General features: G+C 39.5%; 1 protein-coding gene and 1 long non-coding RNA gene across 5 annotated transcripts in view; one reads left to right on the top strand and one right to left on the bottom strand.

Moving 5' to 3' along the window:
* Positions 1–211: 211 nt before the first annotated feature.
* On the top strand, positions 212–775 carry LOC143660807 (interferon omega-1-like). Its single transcript, XM_077134194.1, has one exon. The coding sequence runs from the start codon at positions 212–214 to the stop codon at positions 773–775; it is 564 nt and encodes a 187-aa protein (XP_076990309.1).
* A 1535-nt stretch (positions 776–2310) lies between these two features.
* The window catches only part of LOC143673484 (uncharacterized), a 112780-nt gene continuing 87958 nt past the window's right edge, over positions 2311–27132 (bottom strand). For 3 of the 4 annotated variants that reach the window (XR_013170395.1, XR_013170397.1, XR_013170399.1), the window contains exons 5-6: positions 2802–2871; positions 2311–2526 (exon numbers count right to left, since the gene is read on the bottom strand). This is a non-coding gene — a long non-coding RNA (uncharacterized LOC143673484). Of the gene's footprint in view, positions 2527–2801; positions 2872–11639; positions 12225–27132 lie in introns of all 4 variants that reach the window. The other variant, XR_013170396.1, reaches the window with a different exon arrangement.

The raw sequence follows: 27132 nt of genomic DNA, 5'->3' as shown, positions 1-27132 counted from the left end.
ATGACATCTTCTCAGGAGATACAGAGAAGATGTAATATGTAAATGAAAACAAAAAATGGAAGTAAAATATAGAGGAACATTTAGAAAATGAAAATCTTTGAGTTCCCTATTTAAAAACCATGCATAGGGAGAGCATCTTCAGAGAACCTAGGGTCTAAGGTTCACACAGACTCCCAACCCAGCCAGGCCAGCAGCATCCCCAATTTCCCCAATGGCCCTCCTGCTCTCTCTACTGATGGCCCTGGTGGTGTTCAGCTCTGGCCTTGTTTCATCTCTGGGCTGTGGTCTGTTTCAAAATCATGTCTTGGTCAGCAAAAACACCTTCATGCTTTTGGGCCAGATGAGGAGAATCTCCCCTTTCTCCTGTCTGAAGGACAGGACTGACTTCAGATTCCCCCAGGAGATGGTGGAGGCCAGCCGGGTCCAGAAGGCCCAGGCCCTGTCTGTCCTCCACGAGATGCTCCAGCAGATCTTCAACCTCTTCCACACAGAGGCCTCCTCTGCTGTTTGGAACACGACCCTCCTGGAACAACTCCTCTCAGGACTTCACCGCCAGCTGGAGGACCTTGAGACCTGTTTGCTGCAGGAGATGGGAGAAGAAGGATCTCTCCTGGGAATGCAGGACCCCACACTGGCCATGAGGAGATACTTCCAGGGAATCCATCTCTATCTGCAAGAGAAGAAACATAGTCACTGTGCCTGGGAGATTGTTAGAATGGAACTTAGGAGATGTGTTTTTGTCATCAACCAATTTGCAAGAAAGATTAAGAAGTAAGGACGGAGACCTGGCTTCATCTTGGAATGATTTTCATTGACTAATATGCCATATCACCTGATGTGGATACCTTTTGTTTTTCAAAAAGCTCTTACTTCTGCATGTCACAAGATTTATTGAACTAAATAAAGAAAACAGTTGTTTGAAATCAAGTCCATGTTAAAAATATTCAGTGCCAGGGGCACCAGTTCCTAAGAGATTACTGCCCTGATATTAGTCCATTATTTATTTATTTGTTTATTTATGTATATCATCTATTTAATTATGTTTATTGATTCATTCTGGCTTTGTAAACTTATAATATTTATATTTTTCATATAATAGCATGTTCACCTTTGCATTGCATTGAAACTTATAAAACATGTTCACCTTTCCATTTTATTAAATTTATGTTTAGTCTTATTTATTTACTGTTATTAAAGAAAATTTCTTGAATATGTTTATTCTACAAACAAACAAAATTCAAATCCTAGAGTTGTAAACCACATTGAAAAATAGATGTTAAAATTCATTTCCTCATTCATTCCATTCACATTATATGTATAAATTGAGTACCTAAGCAACAAATTATATCATTGTCATCAGGAAATAAAGATGAATAAAGCAAATAAACTTCCTGCATTGTTGGAACTTTAGTCTTCTGAAAGGAACCTAAAATAGTACTAACGTTTACTTAATTTCAACGACACTGAACACCACAAAGAGAAATAAAGGTAAATGATGTTCTCATACTCATAACTTAGAGTATAAATGATGCTGGGAAACTAAAAATCTTGTAGATGTCCCTTCAGCCCTGGGATACGTAAATGTGGAAGTCATATTGGCCATTGGAAATGTGAATCTATAATTTACAGCTATGCCATGGGTAGAGATAAGAATTTGGGATTCTTGTTGTATCACTATAATGAGGACATGGGAATGGATGTGGTCACTTGTGAATAGAGTGCACAATGACAAGGGACCTACACTTCATCCTGAAGACCCAAGGTCAACATTTAAAGTAAGGAAGAGAAGGACAGTGTACAAAGGGCATGGAAGTGGAATGGGTGGTGCAGGTAGTAGGACAAATAGGGAAAGGTAAGGTGAAAGATGAATGAAGGGAAAAAGAGACTTAAAAGACAGTCATGCTTCAGGGACATTGAAATGGAAAATTCCCAGTGGATCTGAAATAAGAAGCCATTGGTGACCTCAGTAGGAGCCGTTAAGTAGACTTAATGGGACAGAAACTCAATGGGAGTAGGTAGGAGAGTAAACACAAGAAAAGGAATTAGGTATACTATACATAAAAAATTATTTTTGGAATATTGTTTGTGAAAGGAGGAGTGAAATAATGTGATCCCTGGTGGAGAATGTGGGTTAATGTATCATGAATAATTTTTCATATTTTGTAATATATTTTCTGAGAATCATTTTCAAATAATAAGTGAATTGGCACAAAACATGAACATTTAAATTTTTATTTTATTTAAATGATTGTTATTTGGATTAAATAGTAATTTATCATTATTCTAATTAATATTACTTTGTAATGAACTTCAAAGTTAACCCATTTGCTTGCTAATTTCAGTTATTTTTCAAGAGTTTTACAAGTAAGTTTCCTTTATTCTAAAGGACACAGTTCACTCCACCAAAACTAATATTCATTAGCTTGTCAGATAAAATTAGTAATTTAATAAACTGTTGTTTTTTAAAGTGAGCTTCTTGTGAGTTGGGTGGTAGATTCCCTCTCCTTGGCTCCAGGCTGATTATATCTAGAAAAAAAAAAACAACAACAGTAAAGGAACAGTCATATGGCTGGTCTTTCAAAGCTGAAGACTATTGGACAAGAACTACTCTCCTTTGGTCCCCTGCCCAAAACTGCCAGCTTGCTGACCTTGCTTAACTTTCACTCTGCCCTTTATCCTTCTCCTTCGCCATTGACTTTAGTCCCCAATTTGATTGCACTGAATTTCAATAAATTATATTTCATCATTTTTCAGCTGAGGAGGTCCACAACTTTTGTCACTTTCAACATGTTCAGACTTACATTTGTTTTCCTTTTGTTCCCAGTCATCCAGACACAGTGATGGACAACTATTTCTTCCTTGCAATGTTTACTTGAAACAGAAAACAAAAACTTGATGTTATGCTCACTAAATTTAAAATTATAACACAGCTAAGGTTCTTTTTATAAGACTCAGCCATTCAAATACCTTTCTCAGCAAAGAGATAAACCAAAAGGCTCTACCTATTAAAATCAGGGTGAAAAAAATTAAAAATCCAGTTAAAAAACAATTTTATGGAAGTTCTAATAGAGTCAAGGTAGATAGTAAATAACAGTACAGAATGGGGAGTATGCTGTCATCACCATTTTTAAGCTAACTTTCCCCTCTTTATTTCACATTATTTACTTATTCTAGATTCCCATGTATTTATTTGTTGTTCTATTGAAATGACTTATGCAAGACCTTTGTCCAAATTGTTTTAAAACTAGTTATCCCCGTTGATAATACTACTAATAACATTTCTTTTTGATCCAACTATTGGAAACAATCTAAAACAATCAATATTTAACATGAGAAAAATAATGTTATCTTAAATATGTTGATGAGTCATTTATAAAAAATGAATTAATATTCACCATTATTTTTAAGACTCCAAATTAATGATGAATAAACAAATGCACATGGATAAGATCAGCAAGTTTCTTTTTAAACATGGGAATTTTAAAAACATATATATTCCTTTCGAATTTAGCTAAAATAAAAAATACCTATTTTCCTTTCTAGTATTAATATTGTACTGGCAGTATTTATAAATATAGAAAATTCTGAAACAAACTAGAGGAATCAAAGTCACTATAGCATGCTCTTTGTGCTCTCCTAATGAAAAATCCACCACAAATCTGATGCCTCTGTCACGGTGGATTGATTTTGCCTGGTTTCTGAACTTCCTATAAATGAAAACACACATCAGGCACTCTTTAATATCTAGCTTATTCTTCAATGTTAGTTCTGTGGAATCACCCACCTTGTTTAGTGAATCAACAGTTCATTTTTTTCATTGCTATGTACTACTGTTGGTTGAATATATAAAATATATATACTATATATACATATCCATTCTACTGGTGATATACATTTGCTTTGTTTTTTTGGTGGAGGAGGGGCTTACTATGTTATGTGCATACTTGGATTTTTCTTAGTAGACCTGACCAATAATATGTACTGGGAATGGCTCTGTCAGGGGATATGTGCTTACATGCTTTGCTTTATACATATTGCTAAGCTCTTTTCCAAAGCCATACTAATTTGCCCTTTTATTAGCAATACTTATTTCAGTCTATTTTAGTTTTTTAATTTAATGCTTTTTAATTTAGCTATTCTGATGCATGCGTCATGGTATGACTTTTTTTTTCATTCTGTGACCAGCAATGATGTTATGTATTGGATATTTGGATATGATCTTTTGTTAACTGCCTGATCAAATGTTTGACCGTTTTTAGTTGAGCACTCTCTCATGTTCTTACTGATTTTTAGGAGTTTCTTTATATAGCCTGGGTATGAGTTCTTCGTTGGAGAAATGTATGACAAGTAACATTTTCCAGTTTGTGGCTCTCTTTTTAATCACTTAATGTTCTTTCTGTCATGTTGTCTTTCATTAAAGTACATGCCTATGTCATTAAGAAGATACAGCCCTATGTTTTCCTCCTAGGATCTTTCCAGTTTTAGCTATCATATTTAGGTCTGTGACCCTAATCTTCAATTACTGTGTTGCATGATGTGAAATAGGGGTAATATGGACCTTCAATTGATCTATTTTTTGAATATGGGGTTTTTGTTTTTGTTTTTGTTTTTTGCACAGGCAGGCACCGGGAATCGAACCTGGCTCTCCAGCATGGTAGACGAGACCTCTGCCACTGAGCCACCATCGCCTGCCCTGACCTATTTTTTGAAAAGAGCTTATTTTCCCTCCAGAATTGTAGTGGCACTTTAATCACAAATCAGGTGACTATATATGAGGCCTGTTTCTCAATTCTATTGTTTTCCATTGCTCTATTTGTTTTTCTATTTTTGCTCTTATAAAACACTGTAGCTTTATAATAATTTTTAATAGCTGGTTGTATCAGTTTCCCATATAACACAAACACCAGCTTCTGCTCCTGATGAAGACTGGGGAGATGAGCAGTGCTCCCCACTTCTTAGCTTAGCCTTAATGAAAATGCACATTTGGCCACCAAATTCCCTTTGCTGTCCTTGGGTAACATGCTCTAAAGTAGCAGGGAATACAGAACTCCTGGTTGTATTTTTGGCTTAGCAGAAGGGGCAAGGCGGAGTAGGTATAAGGTCTGAGCAAACCAGGGGGTGGAAGGAACACTCATTATCAGGTTTGAGAAAGAAATATCCACATCTCTTTAAGTAGCACCCAGCTCATTCTCCAGCCATTGGGGGAGAGCTGGATCCCAAGGCAGGCACAAGAAAATTGGCCCATGCTCAATTTCCCATCAACCACAAGACAGCGCAGCTCAGATTTTCAGGAATAAGATAATTTTTTTCAGAAAACAGTGGATTTCTGAATTTTGAAAAACTGGCTACTGTCCATTAGGCATTGAGCTGGGTGAACTATAGAGAAGAAGGTGTTTGGGGGATATTATTGAAGTGGATCATTGGATGGATGTGGCAAGGCCAAATAAGAATGTAAGTTCTGTTTAAAGATCTGTCATGTGGACTGGCAACTGTGGCTCAGTGGCAGAGTTCTCACCTGCCATGCTGGAGAGAGACCTGGGTTCAATTACCGGTGCCTCCCCATGTGAAAAATAAATAAATAAGTAAAGATCTGCCATGTATATGAGGTTCATCTTTCTTCAACCAAATTTTGTATTCAAGGATGAACTCTTTCTGCTGATTAGGTGCCTTGGGATAAGGAAGCTGAATCTCATGGAGGCTACTTGACATATGACTTAAAGGCATCACTGTAGGGGAAGGCCTTCAATGATGGGATGGTTCATGGAGTAACCATGGTGCCTGCAGAAAAATAAGACAGGTAGGGAGCATATGGAGCATGACAATGTGGAAATGAGGAAAACCATGGAAGAGGGGCAAGAATGACTGGGCTTGTAGTAAGGAATGGGATCATTTCCATTATCACTAATCATAGCACTCCCACCCCCACCCTGCATGCCAGACACACAGATACAGACATGGACATACACCCACACTTCTCATTTTGTAATTGATGAGGATACTGTAAAACCCTTTGGAGTCATTGCCATAGAAGCGTGTTGGGGGTGTATCTTTGAACATAAAGACAATATCTGCACGGGTTTTTTTTTTTAGCTGGGCCTCTCTTTTTCTGGGTGAGTGATGTTGTTGCCCTTATTCCATCCATTCTATATGACCATGTGCAGGCTCTTGTCCTCAGTGCAAACAGTTGGTCCCTGGGGATTGAGGTGCCCTGCTGTGATTTTTATGTGTTTGGTGGAATCCTAGGTTATTTTTTTCAAGGATACTCATGGGTCTTGTGCCACAGGTGTATTCTGCAATTTATGATGGGGGAGAAAGGTGCAATGCATATGGCACTTGCCTTGGGCCCATACTCAACCTACAGAAATTGATTCAAGCAAAGATGCTAAGTGAGTCTATGAACTCCTCCATATCAATATCATCTGTGTCAACACCATTGAATTCCTGAGTGGAGAGGAATTCAGCAAAATTCCAATAAGTGAATTCATCAAAAAGAAGTATCAGTGGTGTGTGAATCCCTATGAAATAATTAGAGAAAAGAACTACTGGACCCTCTTGTACCATTTCCACCTAGAAGGGAGGGGAGGCTAAAGGTAGTGCAGCTACTACTGTCTCTTCTTCTGCAGTGTCTTCACCGTACCTTTGCTCTCAGATCCAGGGCCTGGGGAAGTAACCTTTATCTCCTACAGAAACGTTCAGTCTTACAGAGTAAGTAAAGCCTAGGAAGATAATGTCTGCACTTTATTGCATACTTAATGATATCGCTCATTCATCTTTTTATTTAAGTCTCCCAACTTGAGCTTCAGATATGACAAGCAACCAAATAGATGGAAAATTCAGGCCTGGAGAGCTCAGAGGTGGTGACTCCCACGACAGTGGCTTTTCTCATGCACCCGTCACCAAGAACTACTTAGAAGTGCTGAATGACTGGCTGAGTCATAACAAGCCATACTAGGCTCCCATCTGTGCTCATGTCCAAAGACACACATAGTCTGAGGCAATGAGACAGGATGTATACACACAAGGGAACTACTAACTGACTTGTCCAAAATGAGGTGGGGGCACTCTACGGGAAGGATCCTTTATGCTTAGCTCAGTTTCTATTGTTTTTCTTTTTTCTTTTCCCTAACTCTTGCCCACATAGGAAAACAGGATAGCCCCAGAAAGCAGAAAAGTCCTTTAATTGAATTATGATGGGGTGATGAGAAATGTTTCCCAATGCTTTGTTACTATAATCAAAGTTTACAGTACTTCCCAACTCCCGGGGGCTTGAAACATTCTGTTCAGAGTTGTTCTCTAGGAGGAGCCATTGACACAAAACACTATAAAATGTAGCTTCTCAGAGCTAACCATTACCATACCCTATATCCTACACCCAATGTCTGGGCAATCACTCCCAAATACACAACACAGTAGGACCAATCACACTCACAACTTCATGCGAGTCTCACCGCCTTCTACCACCAGAACCTTCCCTATCTCAAAGAAAAGTCCTAACCCAGTGTACATTAACTTCCCTTTCTAGCTCCTTTCCTGCCCATGGTAACCTATACTCTACTCTTTGTCTCTATGAATTTGCATTTTCTGATATTTCATATATGTGTAATCACAATATTTTACCTTTTGTGTCTAACTTATTTCATTCAACATGATGTCATTAAGGTTCAACCATGTTGTAGCATATACAAGAATGTAATTCCTTTGGAGGGACAAATAATTTTCCTTTGTATGTTTATCCATTCATTTACTCTGGACGATTGGGTTGCTTCCTGCCTTTAGCTATTGTGAATAATACTGCAATCAATGAACAGTGTACAAATATCTGTCCAAGTCCCTATTTTCAGTTCTTTTGGGTATATGTAGAAGTGGAATTGCTGGGTCACATGGTGTTTTATGTTAAACTTTTTGAGGAATCATGAAACTATTTTCCAAATGGCTGCAGCACTTTATGTTCCCACCAACAATGTACAATTGTTCTCAATCCTCTGCAATCTTGTCAGCACTTCTTATTTACTGCTTTTTAATTTTAGCCATTCTAATGGGTGTTAGTGGTATCTCTTCGTGGTTTTGATCTATATTTCCCTAATGAATAATGATGTTAGGAGAATCTATTCATGAGCCATTTGGCCATTTGTACATCTTCTTTGGAGAAATGCCTATTCCAGTCCTTTTCTCATTTTTGTAGTGAACCCTTTAGAATCCCTTCTCATTTCTTTCTGGGCATATTTTCCTCATATTTTATTTGTGGTTACCATGGGGCTTAAATTTAACATCTAAATCTATAGTCATCTGGTTTGATACTAACTTAACTTTAATAGCATATTCACACTGTGTTCCTATAAATCTCTGTTCCACCTTTATGTAGTTATCAGAAATGATGTTTATACATTATAAGTCCAAAAGGATTTGTCATTACTTGATTTATCGTTACTTTTAATGTATTTGCATTTTAGATCCTGTAGGAAGTAAAAAGTGGGGTTGCAAATCAAAAGCACACTATAACTGCCATTTCTATTTACCCATGTTGGTGTTTACCTTTATGGAAGATCTTTACTTCCTCATGTGACTTCAATCTACTGTCTGGTGTCCTTTCCTTTCAACTGAGGAAATCCCTTTTAGAATTTCTTCTGGGGCTAATCTAGTGGTGATTAAGTACCTCAACTTGTGTTTATCTGGGAATGTTTTAATCTCTCCTTCAGTTTTAAAAGGTAATTTTTCCAGGTATAGATTTCTTGGCTGGCGATTTGTTTCTTTCAGCACTTAAGATGATCTCCCAATGATTCTCACTCACAGCTACCAGTGAATGACAATGCTCAAGGTGCTCAAGGTAATTCTGGCAGTTGTCCTAAGCAGGCAGGTGCTGGTCTCTTTCTCCTCAGAGGACATAGCCTGGGTCCCAATTTCTGTGTCTTGACCTCTCATCTTCACAGCAGATCCTTTGAGTGTTATTCCCAATAGTACAGCAATAGTAACCACCCCTTACTAAGCCGGGGGCTGCCAAACCATATTTCTTGTTTGGCTACCAAGGAAAGTCAACATTCGTCCCCACAGAGAGAGACCCTGAGTCTCCTCCTTAGTTTTCTTAAATTTCCAGCCAGGTTTTAATGGAGAAAAATCACCTCCCGATTTTCACCCTGACATCCTCCCAGGCAAAGTGGCTGTATTCTTTTGCTTTCAGGTAAACTCTTATTCCTTAGAAGTCCCTCTTAAACTGACAGTCTCAGTTTCTCAGTTCTAGGAAGGGGAGCTTCTTGTTCCCTTACCAGTAATACATCTTCCACTGTTCCATCCCTTCATAAGGCCAAGTCAGGAATTTCTCCATCAGAGTCTCATCCCAAACAACATGAGCCCTTCTGCTGTACTGAAAGGTGAAGATCTGCTGGTGCCACTCCTGGAGGATAACAGTGGCCTGGTCTCTTCTGGTGCTGGCTATCTTCCCTGGGGAAATCTGTAGTCTTACTTGTCCTCTGGGCATAACAGAAGCAAGACTCTCATCCAGTCCAGAAGCTTGAAGGTCTCCATCTTGCCCGGACTATAACCATGATACCCAGGATTTGATATCATCATATGAATTGTCTAAACACATTTATATAAAGTATTATATTATATATTTATCTTATGTACTGAGGAACCCTAGCTTGCACCTATACTGTGTTTGCTAGAATTCATACCTGCCTGAACTTGCGCCTGGGATATCTGAAGGGGCTCATCAGGAATCCATTTGCCTGATATGACAAAGGACATCTTAAGAAAGAATCCACGCAAAGGAAAGAGAGAGTAATATCCACAATCTGGTCCAATCCCAATAATTCCGTTTGGGAGTAGAAGGCTAATTTTGATAAGCTATGTTGTATGTCTCCGGGATTACCCACGGGCTCAACCTTCAAAACCTCTGAGAACGAGGTGGTCAATTGGCATTTTCTATTATTGTTGTTACTGTTTCATTGTCGTTATTTTTAGGGAAGAACTTTTCCCTCTCAATCACTGTACTGCACTACATGTGTCTACCACGTGTGACTTTTTCGTCTCTCAAACTCTTAGATATTGGCCCAAGTGCTCCAAGGAAACGTTACACCTAGAACTTACTGGATGAACCCACTAGTAGGCGCTCTAATACCTTTTCTCCATGGCTTACTTGCTCCAGAATCATCTGAGATAATTTCACTGAGAGCACTCCAACTGAAAGCCTGAAATGTTCACGCTCCAATCCTTTGCCCTTCTAATCTCAATAAGTAGTAGAAATCTACACAGTCAGAGGCATTTTGGGGCACATTTAAAATATATTCTTTACTTCAGTCTCCTCATCCCTGAAAGTATATTACCCTCTTCCCCTTTCGAATAAAACATGGGCCCTTCAACATATTTCTCCTGTAATAAACCATTTGCTCTGGAAATAGGCTTTTTTCCTTCCCAATTCCATCTAGCATCTTTCTCTTCCATTCATCTCTCCCTCACAAGGAGTGAGAGTAGATTGTTAGCTGTTACTACCAAAAAAAGTCTGTTATGCCAAAAATAATGTATCAGCAAGAATTCAATTTTCAGTGCTCTCAAATTAATTCCATTTTGATCCCATATATTTTTACCCAGATTGATAACCACTTTGTTCATCTGACATGAATCCAAATAAATTTCTATTATTGCAAATAATTAAATTTCCCCCAGGTAGACATATCTTATTTAGTATAAGGTTTATATTGAGACATAACTAGGATTAAATTTCACTAAAATAATGCACCCTTACTTAGCACTCCTATCTAGAACAAATGTTATATGATGTATTGATGAAGAGAACCCTGTCGTTTGTTCAACACAAATATTGTTCACCTTCTAACACGTACACATCTCTAGCTTCATTGCCTAAAATCTGGCTGAACAGGTTTTTCATGCCTTTGGCTAAGAAACTGGTTTCCTTTTACACTGAAAGGAAACTCCTGGAACTATTTCTGTTTAATATTTCCTTCCCTACATAGTTACTATGTGACCCTGTCTAAATGTTTACACATTCTAACTCTAAACTCTCGCTTCATGCTGGCTATTTTCTACATACCCATAATGTTTCAAATATAAATGCAAAGAAATAAGGAAAATTGCCACCAAATCTTTATTGCTGGCTGGGAGAAAGACAAGTCCAGGGCAATCTATATTGGCCAATAACAGGACAAGTGGTCTTTTGAACAGAACAATGGAAGAGTAGCAACATTTTATAAAATTATGAAATTGAACCATTTACCCTATTTTCATATAATGCTTTTCTATTTTTCCAAGATATCAAGTGTTTAAAAATTTGAACCAAAACCAGATCCCATTGGAACCACTCCAGTTAGTGCCAGTGGTTTCTATATTATGGGGCAGTTGACCACCATCACCAGACTTACGTCCCAAGGCACATAAAAAGTAGGTCAGGAAAAGACTGCCTAAATAGACCAGAAGGGTCAGTTAGAAGAGAAGCTCCCACGTGGACTACTGCCCTATATACTAGGTGTTCTAGTTTACTAGCTGCTGGAATGTGATATACCAGAAACAGAAAGGCTTTTCAAAAGGAGGATTTATTGTTGCAAGTCTACAGTTCTAAGACCATGAAAATGTCCCAATTAAAGCAAGTCTATAAAAATATTCAAATTAAGACACCAATAAGAGGTTACCTTCACTCAAAAAAGGCCAGTGAAGTTCTGGGTTTAGCTCTCAACTGGAAAGGCACATGGTGAACATGGTGAACATGGCAATGTCTGCTAGCTTTCTCTCCAGGCTTCTTATTTCATGAAGCTCCCATGGGGGCATTTTCCTTCTTCAGCTCCAAAGGTCTCAGGCTGTGCGGGCTCTCGTGGTTCTCCTGGCTCTCATGGCTCTAAAATGTTTCCTTTTTTAAAGGGGTCCAGTAAATTAATCAAGACCCACCTGGAATGGATGGAGTTACATCTCCCTCTAATCAAAGGTTAATATCCATAACTGGGCATGTCACATCTCCGTGGAGATAATCTAATCAGGTTTCCAACCTACATGCTAAATAGGGATTAAAAGAAATAGCTGCCTCTACAAGATGGGTCAGGATTAAACATGGCTTTTCTAGGGTACACGATCCTTTCAAATCAGTACACTAGGTTTTTACTTTATTGTGCCCTTATATACAATTGGATAAACCATCTTTCCTTCAGAGAAAGATAGATACTTCATTTCTGACTCAAAGAAGTAGATGATCCAAATGATCAATCCACAAAGAGTTGGAGACTCTAGAAAACAAAAATAAGAACATAATCACTTTAGCAGACACATGTAAACATAATTTCCTCATCTTTAGGCAGAAATTCTCCTTACATGTCTAACTGGTCATTCCTCCTTTCCTTTACACTGCATTTAAAAAATGTCTTTATCCATTCAAGACTTAAATAGCCCCAGTTATATGTTGGAAACTGTGCTGTCTGAAAAGATAAAAAATGATGTACCTACCATGAAGGTCACACTCTACTTAGGAAAAAAAGAAAAGAGTACTCCATTACATATGGTGTGGTTTGTGACATGATAAGGAATTATTCTCTAGGGGGCAAATAGGTTCACATGAAGGCCACAATAGTTCTTCAGAGGAAAAGAGCTAGCTTTCATCTGAGTTTCTCTGTCAATGTGAAGGCATGCACGCAAGGTCTACTGGCCTTCTCACCTGGCTTCTGGCTTTCCCCAGGGCGATTCCTTTCTGCAGCTCCAAACGCCTGGGCTGAGCTGTGAGTGCTGAGCTGCTGAGCGCTCTTCTGACCTGTTTTTTAAGCCTCTAGCTAATTAAACTACATCTCACTCATTGTGGAAGGCACTCCCCTTAGCCAACCACAAATGTAATCAGCCATAGGTAAATTTCACATGCTAATGACTTAAGTCCACAGAAACAGAAAAATGAGGCATCATCACCTGCCAAGTTGACACGTGAACCTAATCAACACAGCATGTAAGTTTGGGTGTTCTGTGCCCCCAGATGAGAGGTCTATCTGCTATTCTACTGGAGGTCAGTTATCTGGAGGTCAGTTGTAGACAAAGATTAGCATGTAAGGAGTTTCCCTGGGAGCACTTTAGAATCAATACTTGTGGGAAGAAAAGGCAGGAGCATTGAACAGAGGGAGAAGGTGAGCTGGAGTGCAGTCCCGAAGTGGCATTAGCCAATCACAGGGGAGGCTCTGAAGCTGGGATGATCCTCAGAGGTGGAGTGAAGGAATCAGCCTTTATACCCCCATATTCACAAGTCATTTGATGCAGGCAGCCCCACGGAAGGGAAAGAAACTTGGGATAAATAACTCTTTGTAGCCATGGGCAATTCCAAGAAAGGGCTGACACATAAAGGCTATCAGCCAGCAGCTCTCTCAGCTGCTGGAGGCAGAAAGGATCCTTAAACTCTGAGAGGAAATTTGGATGGTATAACATCATATCTGTTACAAATGCCAACGTGTTGTATTTTATTTATAGAATTATAGGGGAGACCTGAATCACAGAAATAATATGACTTGATTTGCATTTGTAAACCAATTTTTTTTGGCTCCATTATTGGGGCAGGTGCTATGTTGAAGAATGAAGTAGAACCTTTTTTGTCAGTTTCCTTAAGAAAGTGCCAAGTATGTTGAAAACTATGAGTCCCAAGAATATTTTGCAGTATTTCCCTTCATTGTTTCTCCCCCAAATTTCTAAGTTATCTGCAAAAATATCATCCTCTCTCTCAAGTCTTGTTACCATGGTAAGAAACCTCAAGTCTCTTTAAGAAGACTGGGAAGATTTTCAAGGACAAGACTTTGCAAAGAAGCATGGCCAACTGAGAAGCTGAATACGCATGAATAAGAAAATGAAGAATAATATGCTATCTGAATACTGTTTCAAAACCAGTTACAGAAATCAGGTCTACAGTTTCCATTAAGTGTTTGTTCTTGCTTTTTCTTGGAATGTACAACTGTTGATTGCTTATCTACACTTTCACTTTTTTTTCATTAAAAAGTTATTTTTTCTTTCCCCCTTTTTTCTTGTATATTTGGACTTCATCACACCAAAATTTTCTGCTTGAACTATAGAAATTTGGGGGAGAAACAATGAAGGGAAATACTGCAAAATATTCTTGGGACTCATAGTTTTCAACATCGTTCTGCTTGAACGATTGTGATGGATATACCTAGGACACAGTACACTCTGAATACTGTGGCACCATGACATTTATTAGGTGCAATTTATAAGCATGATATTTGTTGTTTCCATTGAGGCACTGTAGGTATAGATGGGATAATTGGTGTATTAGTTAGGGTTCTCTAGAGAAACAGAATCAACAGGAAATCTCTGTAAATATAAAATTTATAAGTGTCTCACATAACCGTGGGAACGTAGAATCCAAAATCCGTATGGCAGGCTGTGAAACTGAAGACTCCAAATGGAGGGTCTGGATGAACTCCACAGGAGAGGCTCATCAGCCAAAGCAGGGAGAGAGCCTGTCTCTTCTGAATCTTCCTTAAAAGGCTTTCAGTGATTAGATTAAGAATCACTCATTACAGAAGACAATGAGTCAAGCCAAGACACCCCTTGGCTGACTGCAAATGGAATTAGCTGTGGATTCAGCCAAAGTGATCATGATGTAATTCTATGAAATGTCTTGATAGCAACAGACAGGCCAGCACTTGCCCAATCAGACAAACAGGTACCATCACCTGGTCAAGTTTACACATGAACCTGACCATGACAGTCCACCCCTTGTCAACCTCGCAGCTATACACATCACCCTAAACCATACCTAATTTCTAAATAGAAAACATGAAAGACACATTTTTCCCTCACCTAACAATACTTAACTGTCCTGCATATAATCAGAAACATATTAAATCTCCCCAGAATAGGGTGCAAGTCCTTGAAATAATATTCATTCTTAAACTTGATAACTTACAACTTAAATAGTATAACATGAACAAAACAGCATTACAGTCCTCGTTTCTGTAAATCATCACATGGTCATAGTTCATATTGATCACTACCTTCTTCCACTACCCATTCCATGTTCCCTTTACCCTCAGCAAGCACTTTAGCTGGCCATGGTTCTTTTCCTGGTGGGGTGACCCAAAACCTTCATTCCTGAAGTTTCAGAGCCATTGGTAGTCCTGCCTGGATTGGATTGTTGCAGTTTTTCATTGATTTTAATCACAGGGCATGGTAGTACTAAAAGATGTCCTAGGGAATCTCCTATATTCCAGGAAAACTCTTCTTTACCTCCATTGTGTAGTTGCAGTCCCACTTCCTCCAGACAATAATGTAATCCCCTTCCTGGTTTGTTAATCCAGGGGCATGAGTAGCCCAAAGTGACCAGGTGGCAGTCTTAGATTCCATTTCAGTGTAATCATTGTTGTTTCTCCTGGTGGAAGCACTCCCCCTTCTGGAACTAAAACCTGTAGACCAGTAGAACTCAAGGTCGAAGGAAAGAAAGCAAAAATTTTCCTATGGATCACTAGGGATAATAATGAGGGGTGCCACTCCCATTTCCACCCTTTGGTTTCCAGACCCAGGGATCCTGGCTATGGGAGAAACAGCACCATATAGTGGACGCTGATTCAGAGCATACACAGCTTTCTGGAGGACATTACCCCAGCCCTTCAAGGTATTGCCACCTACTTGGAATTGTAATTGAGTTTTCAAAAAGCCATTCCACTGTTCTATCAATCCAGATGCTCCTGGATGATGGGAAACATGGTAAGACCTGAGAATTCCATGAACATGTACCCATTCCCATACTTCATTTGCTGTGAAGTGTGTTCTTTGATCAGAAGCAATGCTGTGTGGAATACCATGATGATGGATCAGGCATTCTTTAAGTCCACAGATGGTAGTTTTGGCAGAAGCATTGCATGCAGGGAAAGCAAACCAATGTCCAGAGCATGTGTCTATTCCAGTTAGAACAAATCATTGTCCCTTCCATGAAAGGAGTGGTCCAATGTAATCAACCTGCCACCAAGTAGCCAACTGGTCACCTCGGAGAATGGTGCCATATATCGGGGGCTGAATGTGGTTCTCTGCTGCTGGCAGATTGGGCACTCAACATTGGCTATAGCCAAGTCTGCCTTGGTGAGTGGAAGTCCATGTTGCTGAACCCATGCATAACCTCCATCCCTACCACCATGACCACTTTGTTCATGAGCCCATTGGGCAATGACAGGAGTTGCTGGGGAAAGAGGCTGACTGGGACACATAGCACAGGTCATCTTATCCACTTGATTATTAAAACCTTTGTATGCTGAAGTCACCCTCTGGTGTGCATTCACATGGGACACAAATATCTTCATGTTTTTAGCCCACTCAGAAAGGCCCATCCACATACCTCTTCCAGAGACCTCTTTGTCACCAATTTTCCAATTATGGTCTTTCCAAGTCCCTGACCATCCAGCCAAACCATTAGCAATAGCCCAATGGGTCAGTATACAAACACACCTCTAGCTAGTTCTCCCTCCACGCAAAATGAACAACCAGGTGCACTCCTCGAAGTTCTGCCCACTGGGAGGATTTCCCTCACCACTATCCTTCAAGGACACCCCAGAAAGGGGTTGGAGTGCTATAGCTGTCCACTTTCCAGTGGTACCCACATATCATGCTGAACCATCTTTAAACCAGGACCGAGTTTTCTCTTCCTTAGTCAATGCAGTATAAGGAACTCCCCAAGAGGCCATAGCTCTGGTCTGGGAAAGAGAATGTAATATGGCAGCAGTGGAGACCATGGGCATTTGGGCCACTTCCTCATGTAACACTTGTGCCTTCAGGACCTGCTCTGGCCCTATCTTGTATATACCATTTCCATTTTATGATGGAATGCAGCTGTGCATCCCCAACTTTATGGTTTGGTTGGTCAGACCAAACTCAGGTCTCATGATAACTTGGTGGCCCATGGTTAAACATTCAGTTTCTACTAAGGCCCAGTAGCAGGCCAAAAGCAGTTTCTCAAAAGGAGAGTAGTTATCTGCAGCAGATAGTAAGGCTTCACTCCCAAATCCTAAGGGTCTGTGTTGTGATTCTCCTACAGGGGCCTGCCATAGGCTCCAAAGAGCATCTCTATTTGCCACTGACACTTCCAGCACCATTGGATCTGCTGGATCATATGGTTCAAGTGGCAGAGAAGCTTGTGCAGCAGCCTGGACCTGTCTAGCAGAGCCTCTTCTTGTTCAAAATTAGCAGCTTTTCTGGTCACTTGATAAAGGGACCGGAGTAGCACACCCAAAAGGGACATATGTTGTTGCCAAAATCCAAAGAGACAAACTAGGCGTTGTACCTCTTTTTTGGTTGTAGGAAGGGCCAGATGCAGCAACTTCTCCTTCATGCCGCGGTCCAGCCGCAGCAGAGGGAACGGGCTTGAAGGTGTGGAGGGTCGTCGGCGCGAGAAGAACACCAAGAGACAGCTTAGAGAATTCTTTTCTGAGAAGAGTTGCTTAGATTTATTTTTGCTTAACTGATTTTATACCTTTATTCTTGGCAAGGAAACAGGTATCACAGAATCATGGTTGTGTCATGGCTTACGTTTTAGGTAAAGTTACAGGTTCAGGGAAGCAAAGCGAAAGTACACATTCTGATTTTCTTAGGAACACTTACACAAGATTTTAATAACAGCAAGATATTGGCTTAAACCGCAGACATTGTGTTTGTAGTTTTCTGAGTTTAGACTTTCTTTTCCTATTATTCTACAGGTGAGGCAATATGTCAAGACCTATTTTAATCTGGTTAAAGGTTAGCTTGTTTTGATTAAAAGGTTACATTGTTTACTTAGATTTTTTTATTGTTTTATAGCAATGGACCGGTGCTGTGGTGGGGAGTAAATTTCTAGGATGGCTCAATGCAGGGTTTTTTAATTGTAAGTGTTTACTTTCTATGGGGTACTTTTCTGTGACTTGTTTTAAAAGCACTTCTGCCTGCTGTATCTGCAGCATGACTTGCTTAATGGGGGCGTCCCAACCTAATTTTTTCTGAACAGTCATTAACAAGGTTTTGCAATTTGTACAATTTGTATCATTTTTTCCAATTCTTTTGCTTTCTGATTCGTTTTGATATAATGCTTGGCGCACAACCAGCAACAAGAAACACACAATTAGTGTCGTTAATCCCAGTATTTTTCTATTACACCATTTTATGCCTCGTCCTCTTTTGGGGCATTGAAGGCCTTGCCACCGCCCTTCCTTCCAGGGAACCGTGTCAAACCGGGGAGGAAAAAGAGGACGCGGCACCTTCACCTTAGAAGGGATATCTCAACAGGCCCCACACCACTGGACCCCTAGAAATTTCACTGAAGTGGAAGGCCCTGTATTTTTGTTGGATTTATCTCCCATCTTCTGACATGCAAATGCCTTACCAATAAGCCTAGAGTAGTTGCTACTTCTTGCTCACTAGGTCCAATCAACATGATATCATCAATATAATGGACCAGTGTGATATCTTGTGGGAGGGAGAAATGATCAATGTCCCTGCGGACCAGACTATGACATAGGGCTGGAGAGTTGATATACCCCTGCGGTAGGAAAGTGAAAGTATGTATCTGACCTTACCAGCTGAAAGCAAACTGTTTCTGGTGGTACTTACTAATAGCTATTGAGAAAAAACCATTTGCCAGATCAATAGCTGCATGCCAGGTGCCAGGGAATGTATTGATTTTCTCAAGCAATGATACCACATCTGGAACAGCAGCTGCAATTGGAGTTACCACCTGGTTGAGCTTACAATAATCCATTGTTATCCTCCAAGACCCATCTGTTTTCTTCACAGGCCAAATAGGAGAGTTAAATGGGGATGTGGTGGGCATCACCACCCCTTGATCCTTCATGTCCTTAAGACTGCAGTAATCTCTGCACTCCTTCCAGGAATACAGTATTGCTCCTGATTTACTAATTTGCTACATAAGGGCAGTTCTAGTGGCTTACTCTTAGCCTTTCCCACCATAACAGCCCTCACTCCATGAGTTAGAGAGCCAATGTTGGGGATTCTGCCAGTTACTCAGTATGTCTCTTCTAATTATGCATTCCTGAACTGGGGAAATAACAATAGAATGGGTCTGGGGGCCCACTGGACCTACTGTGAGATGGACCTGAGCTAAAACTCCATTGATCACCTGACCTCCATAAACCTCCACTCTCACTGGTCGACCATACTGATGTTTTGGGTCCCCTGGAATTAATGTCACTTCTGAACCAGTGTCTAATAATCCCTGAAATATCTGATCACTTCCTTTTCCCTAATGCACAGTTACCCTGGTATAAGGCTGTCCATCTCCTAGGGGAAGGCTTGAAGGAAGATTAACAGTATAAATTTATGGCAGTGTAACAGGGTTCTCCCCTAAAGGGACCTGGCCTCCCTTTCATTCAAGGGACTCTGGGTCTGTAAATTATCTCAAGTCTGGAAATTGATTAAGGGGCCATGACTCTGTATTTTGTAATTCAAGTTAGACTTCTGTTCACTTGACCTAGAACTCTTTTGTTTATATAGCTCAAAGAAGAATTTAGTAGACTGCCCAACTATTATATTTCTAGGTACCCCATGATTTACTAGCCAATGCCACAAATCTCTGCGAGTCAGATTATTTTAACTCTTACTTTGAGTTTGTTGTCTATTATAATGGCCACATCCACCCTGTCTTTGGTGATTAAGTGCTGCCACCTGGTTTCTGCCAACTCAGATCCCATCATCCGCATTGTGTTTAAGGATTCCAGCTCAGTGACAGCAGTTCCTACAGTAATATCTGACCTACAGAGAGGTGCAACTACAGAGCTCTTTAGGAATGATGGCGCTAGTCTCACAAATTTATTTCTCATTGTTCTGGTAAAAGATGCATCCTCTGGACATTCCTGGGGTATAAGAGCAGGCTTTGCATGATAAATCCACTCTAACATTCCAATCTCTCTAAACCTCTGGATTCCCTCATCTACATTATACCAGGGCAGTTCTGGCATTTCAACCTCAGGTAATGGTCACCACCTTTTGATCCATGTTTCAGCCAACCATCCAAGCAGTTAATGCCTTCTCTAACCCCTCGAGCTATAACATTAAGTGCAGAATCTCTGCTTAGTGGGCCCCTATCAATAAATTCAGCCTGATCCAGCCTTATATTCCTCCTACCATTATCCCACACCCTTAAAATCCATTGCCACACATATTTCCCTGATTTCTGGTTATATAAATTGGAAAACATACCTCCAATTCTTTTGGAGTATAACGTACCTCCTCATGTGTGATACTTTGTACCTCACCTTTAGGGGCCTGTTGGGACTTTAGTCTAGTTATAGGTCTAGAAGAAATGAGGGGTGGTGGGGGTGGGTCATGAAAAGAATTAGAAGTATCTTCCAAGCCATTTGCTTCAAGGCGTTCATTTGCAGTTTCCTCTGGTGAAACAGGATTAATCACTCTAGGGCTAATCCCTTCAGGAGGAGGTTGGGTGGCCAACTCCTCAATGCAGACTAGAGATGGGGCAGCTATGTCCTCAGGGCAGACTATTACAGGGTTATCTAGAGAAGACTCAGCATGACCTAGGGTTTCAACCTCACCACTGACATCATTTTATCAATCCATATGCAGCCATCCTATTTTTCAGGGTCCTACTCCTTTCCAATCAATGCCCTCATTTTAATTGAAGACACCATGCAAGATTGAGATATCAGTTTACATCATAAAGTTGCTACCCTAATAATAAGATTCTGAGTCTGATTTTCAGAGATCTCAAGTCTGCAGCTACAGGAAATAAGATTTTCCTTCAGGACATTCATAAAAGCATTTACTGTGGAGGGCCAGGAGCAATCAATCAGGCCCAAGCAGGGAAAGTCCCCACAAAACTGGGGCGGAATGTCCCCAAGAGTTAAACAATAACCAATGTTAGGAAACGGAGGGAACAGGATGTGTTTCGGCAACAGCTAACGGCATTTTTCTGCTTCTGTGATACGCTTCCTTGCTAGCAACTGCAAAACCACAACATGATTTTAGTCTTTATAAACACACCTTGAAAACCTCTGGGGGCTGCTCTCTGATTCTTCCTTCTGGGGGTTTCTGAGGCAGTCATCAGCCAGCTAATAAAGACTCCCAATTGGCTTGCAGTTTTGAATTGCGTGGTCTCTCTTTTGGCGCACCCCACAACATTACATCTGTCAGATGGCACGTAAGCTTCTCATTTGAAGCCTTAAACCCATCCCTTTCAGTCATTAATGTATACAGTGTATCTAACAACAACCAGCCTATTTCCACAAAACTCTGAAAAGGTGTCAGAAACATTATCCCCCAGAGCCTGGCTTCATACAAGTGAAGCATCAGAAGAACTGAATGGTGATATTTTGACTATCTCTTTTGCCAACTCACCTCCTGGATTGGCAGTATCATTCTGATTATAGGACTCCTTAGTGCCTCTGAGTCCAGTCAGAGTAGAAAACCAATTCTAAAAACCTATTTTAAGATTCTGTTTCTGCAGAACCACTCCTGGTACGAAGCTCTATTAGTTAGAGTTCTCCTTAGAAACAGAATCAACAGGAAATCTCCGTAAATATAAAATTTATAAAAGTGTCTCACATAACCATGGGAATGTAGAGTCCAAAATCCATAGGGCAGGTTGTGAAGCTGAGGACTCTGATGGAGGGTCTGGATGAACTCCACAGGAGAGGTTCGCAGGCTGAAGCAGGAAGAGAGCCTGTCTCTTCTGAATCCTCCTTAAAAGCCTTCCAGTGATTAGATAAGTATCACTCTTTGCAGAAGACACTCCCCTTGGCTGATTAAAAATGGACTCAGCTGTGGATGCAGCCGACATGATCATGATTTAATTCTATGAAATGTCCTCATAGCAATAGACAGGCCAGCACTTGCCCAACTAGACAAACAGGTACCACCACCTGGCCAAGTTGATACATGAACCTGACCATGACACTTGGGTTGCACATTTTTAAAGTAGTGTGAAAAAGAGTTTGAATGCAGTAGACCATATTGTTGATCTTTACACTCCTCTACTATAAGAACAGCCCTCCAGCCTTTACAAAGAGACCTACAAACCATGTTGCTTCTGTCTAGCTGACAAAGCCAGCATGAGCTGGTCAGAAAGTTATTTTAAGAATTTGATTCAAGAAACATAGAAACTGAGAGTTAGGATATGTCACATTATTGAGAATGTTTCAATATTTCCAGAGTTTACCTAGTTCTCACCTTTTCTGAGGTTAAATCCAGATTCTGTGAGATATTATTCTTGCAATAATTATATTGCACTCCATATTAGTATAGGTTGTCACATCTTTCTGAAAACTGGTGTGTTTGGGGGATGTCATAAGAGTGGTAATTAATTCTAAATACTTCAATATGTAGAAGGCTCTTTATCTCTCATCATCTCATCATCACACTTTTAAAAACCAAGTTAACATTCTGATTGTTGGGAGCCCAATATTCAACAATTAACTCTCCAAATTTGATCTCAGTGACTTGCCCAGGTGAATCCTGAAGGTTTGGTTTCAATATGAGTCAGCTTTTCCTTAGACTTTTGCTCAAAATCTGCAAATGTCATATACCTAACCCTTGCTTGTCACAGGGACATAATTTGTACCCCAAGAGACAGGAGGCACAAACATTATTATATTATAATAAGCATGCACTGAATGAAGGTGTTGCCCTCTTTACCCTTACCCAGCTCAGTGCCACAGCCAACTTCACATGTGTGGCTCTTCATTTTTAGAATTTCTTTGGGTTTCAGAATATATAAGGCTGGGAAGAACAAGAGATTCCATAACCAACCAGAACAATAGCTAAGTATAATTAATAATACATCTGAGCTAAAATGACCCCAACATCTTTTTATTTACCTAAACATTTATATGTCTCAGAAGGGGGCATTACTGGATATTTGCCATCTGTCCCTTGGGAGTCCTCTATCTTTCAGAGGCTTGGTTCCCCTTATGTGCACATTCTTTGTCTCATTAGCTGTTGTTAGGTTGTAGTTTTGATGTTACTCAACCACAAGGCATGAGCACCAAAAATCCTTGTTAAAAAATATTCAGTTTGGTCCGATTTCCTTAAATGACAGTTATTCCCTCAGGAATAAAAAGATCATAGGAGGATACTATGAACAACTGTATGTTAACATATTAGACAACTTAGATGAAATTAACAAATTCCTAGAAACACACTAACAACCTTTACTGACTCTAGAAGAAATAGAAGACCTCAATAAACCAATCACAAATAAAGATATTAATATTTTCATCAGAGCCACCCAACAAGAAAAGTCTAGGACCAGACGGCTTCACAGGTGAATTCCAATAATCATTCCAAGAAGAATCTATACCAGTCATGCTCAATTTCTTCCAAAAAATGAAAGAGGAAGGAACACTACCTAACTCATTCTATGAAGCCTGCATTATGCTACAAGAAAATAAAACTACAGGTCAATTTCTTGAATGAATGTGGACACAAAAATCCTCAACAAAATACTGGCAAACTGAATCTAACAGCACATTAAAGGAAGTATATAGCATGATAAGTGGGTACTATCCTAGGAGTGCAAGGTTGATTCAACACAGTAAAATCAATTAATGTAATACATCACATTAATAAATTGAAGGGGAACCACCCATGATCATTTCAGTTGGTGAAAAAAAAGAGAAAAAGCATTTGACAAAATCCAGCATCCTTTTCTGATAAAAACTTCAAAAGATTGGAATCTTTTGAAAAAGAGATAGGAATAGAAGGAAACTTCCTTAACATGATAAAGGGCATATAAAAACCCAACAGCTAACATCCTACTCAATGGTGAAAGACTGAAAGCTTTCCCTCTAAGATCTGGAACAAGACAAGATGTTCACTGTCACCATTATGCTAGAGGTTCTAGCTAGAGCAATTAGGCAACAAAAAGAAATAAAAGACATCCAAATCAGAAAAGAAGAGGTAAAACTTTCACTATCTGCAGATGACATTGTACTATAGTTAGAAGGTCCTAAAAAAAACCTACTATTAAGCTACCAGAGCTAATAAATGACTTTGGCAAAGTGGCAGGATACAAGATCAACATGCAGAAATCAGCAGTGTTTCTATACACTAGGAATGAGCAATCTGAGGAGGAAATCAAGACAAAATTCCATTTACAATAGCAAATGAACTAATCAAATACCTAGAAATAAATTTAACCAAGGATGTAAAGGACTTGTACACAGAACACTACAAAAACTTGCTAACAGAAATGAAAGAAGACCTAAATGAATGGAAGAACATTCTGTGTTCATGGCTTGGAAGACTAAATATTGTTAAGACGTCATTTCTACCCAAATTGATTTATAGATTTAATGCAATAACAATCAAAATTCCAACATCTTACTTTGCAGAAATGGAAAAGCAATCAAATTTATTGGGAAAGGAAGGGTCTCTGAATAGCCAAAAATATCTTGAGAAAGAAGAATGAAGTTGGAGGACTCACATGTCCTGTCTTTAAAGCATATTACAAAGCTACATTGGTTAAAACAGCATGGCACTGGCATAAAAATAGATATATTGATCTATGGTATTTAATTGACAGTTCAGAAATAGACCCTCACATCTATGGTGGCTTGATTTTGACCAAGTGGCCAAGTCTATGCAGCTGGGACAGAACAGTCTTCAACAAATGGTGCCAGGAGAACTAGATATCCGTATCCAGAAGAATGAAATAGGGGGATGCCTATCACACAGCTTTTACAAAAATTAACTCAAAGTGGATCAAAGGCCTAAACATTAAGGGCCAGGACCACAAAACTCCTAGAAGAAAGTATAGGGAAGCATCTTGAAGATCTTGTGGTAGGCAGTGTTTTCTCAGACTTTACACTCAAAGCACAAGCAATGCAAGAATATGCTCCAAGGGACTTGGCCAAGAAAGTGAAAAGACAGCCTACCCAGTGGGAAAAAAATATTTGGAAACCATATATCTGATAAGGGTTTGATATCCAGAATATATAAAGAAATGCTACAACTCAACAATAAAAAGACAAACAACCTGATTTAAAAATGGGCAAAAGACTTGAATAGACACTTTTCCAAATAGGAAAAACAAATGGTTTAAAAGCACATGAAAAGATGCTCAACATCATCAGCTATAAGGGAACTGTAAATTTAAACCATAATGAGATATTTCGTACCTCCTAGATTGGCCAGTATTTTAAAAACAGGACACTGCATGGGTTGGAGAGGATATGGAGAAATAGGAACATTTATTCGCCGCTGGTGAGAATGTGGGATGGTACAGCCTCTGTGGAAGACAGTTTGGAGATTCTTCAGAAGCTAAGTATAGAATTGCCATATGATCTGGCAATCCTATTTCTATGCACACGCTCAGAAGTACTGAAAGCAGGGACACGAACATAGCAATATGCATAATGGCGTTATGAACATAACAGCCAAAATATGGAAACAACCCAGGTATCCATCAACCGATGAATGGATAAACAAAATGTGATATATACATATGATGGGATATTATTCAGCTGTAAGAAGAAATGAAGTAATGACACACAACGATATGGATGAACCTTGAGGACATTATGTTGCATGAAATAAGTCAGATATAAAAGGACAAATATTGTATGACCTCACTAATATGAACTAAAAATAACTAGCATACTTATGGTGTCAATATCTAGACACCAGATGTAGGTCACCAGATGATAGAATTAGGACAGAGAATGGGGACCTGATGGTGAATTTGTGCAGAATATGTACTCAGGTCAATTGTAAATGTTTAGAAGTGGATATAGGTGATGGCAGAAAATTGTAGTGATGCTATGTGGTGATGTAGCAATGATACGTGGGTGCAATTGCAGTTGAAAAGGAAAGTGTAGGTCATGAATGTCACTGGTAGGAAAGCCAGAGGATGAAACCTTGGATTGTATAGCATAGTTAATCCTCTTGTGGGTGAAAATATTCTAGAATTGATTGTGGTGATGAATGCACAACTCTATGAGTGTACTAGAAGACAGTGATTGTACACTTTAGAAGCACTGTATGGTATGTGAATCTATTTCAATAAAAATGCCTTAAAAAGAAAATTACAAGTGTTGGAGAGGGTGTGGAGAAGTAGGACCACATTCACTGCTGTTGGGAATGTTGAATGGTGCAGCTGCTGTGGAAGACAGCTTGGCAGTTGCTCAGGAAGCTAAGTATAGAATTATCATATGATCCAGCAATCCCACTGCTAGGTATATCTCAAAAGAACTGAAGGCAAGGACATGAACAGGCATTTGCACAACAATGCTCAAAGCAGCATTATTCACATTTCTAAAAGATGGAAAAAATAGTTATTGTCATGATGGGGAAAAGGTATTTTGCAGTTTCCACATGCAGTTTCTTCAAGAAATTAAAATCATCCCTTAAATCCTAACTTCTACACTTCTTTAATTAACAAAAGAAAAACAAATCTATCCTTACCAACTATCTCCTATTTAGGATGCTCACTTCTCTCCAGGATCATAGGAAAATGTGTGATCAGCAACCTCAAAGAGACCATATATTAAACTCGACCAAGGCTATCACGAAGTTCATTTTCATATCTGGTAGAGAATACCATTCATGACTCCTTTCTAAAATTTTTCTACATACCATTTCTACACAGGTATGTTTACAGCAGAGTTTTTCCAGGGATGGATAAGCTACAACACTCTTTAAGTATTGTCTTGATAAGTAATTCTTCTATTTCTTGAAAATCATTTATAAATTGGATTACGTCTTTGTGGTTATTGAAGGTAAAATCCAACATGAAATAAGGAATATAAAGAGAGAAAAATCTGGGGTGATCGGAGATTTCTGGCTTCTGTGAGTGGGTGGATCTTGGCTCCATTTATACAAATAGGGAAATTAAGATTTAACAAATGATTATGATGGCTGACTCATTATATAGACGCTGTTTTCTTACTTTCTAGTGTATTGTAGTGTGAAACTTGCCACAGGCTATCAAAACGAGCCATAGTCAGCTGGCAGCCATGAACTCTAAGGAGAGGGTCATGTGCACCAGCCAGAAGGTCCCCCACGTGCACAGCATGAGGGTCAATGAGTCAATAAAAACATGTCTCTGTCTAGCCCAAATATGGTTGTAACTCCTAACTTGCCTGATGATTGGTCTACGATGCCTTACCTGAACATCTTGCTATATATAAGACCTGTAGCTGCTAGTACCTCCTTTGTCCTGAC

The sequence above is a fragment of the Tamandua tetradactyla genome, chromosome 2, assembly GCF_023851605.1.
Source record: "Tamandua tetradactyla isolate mTamTet1 chromosome 2, mTamTet1.pri, whole genome shotgun sequence".
NCBI lineage: Eukaryota > Metazoa > Chordata > Mammalia > Pilosa > Myrmecophagidae > Tamandua > Tamandua tetradactyla.
This window is presented reverse-complemented; position numbering and strand designations above follow the sequence as displayed.

What these genes read in the sequence shown, in the direction of transcription:
- LOC143660807 (XM_077134194.1), top strand. Translation starts at nt 212, where the DNA reads ATGGCCCTCCTGCTCTCTCTACTGATGGCCCTGGTGGTGTTCAGCTCT.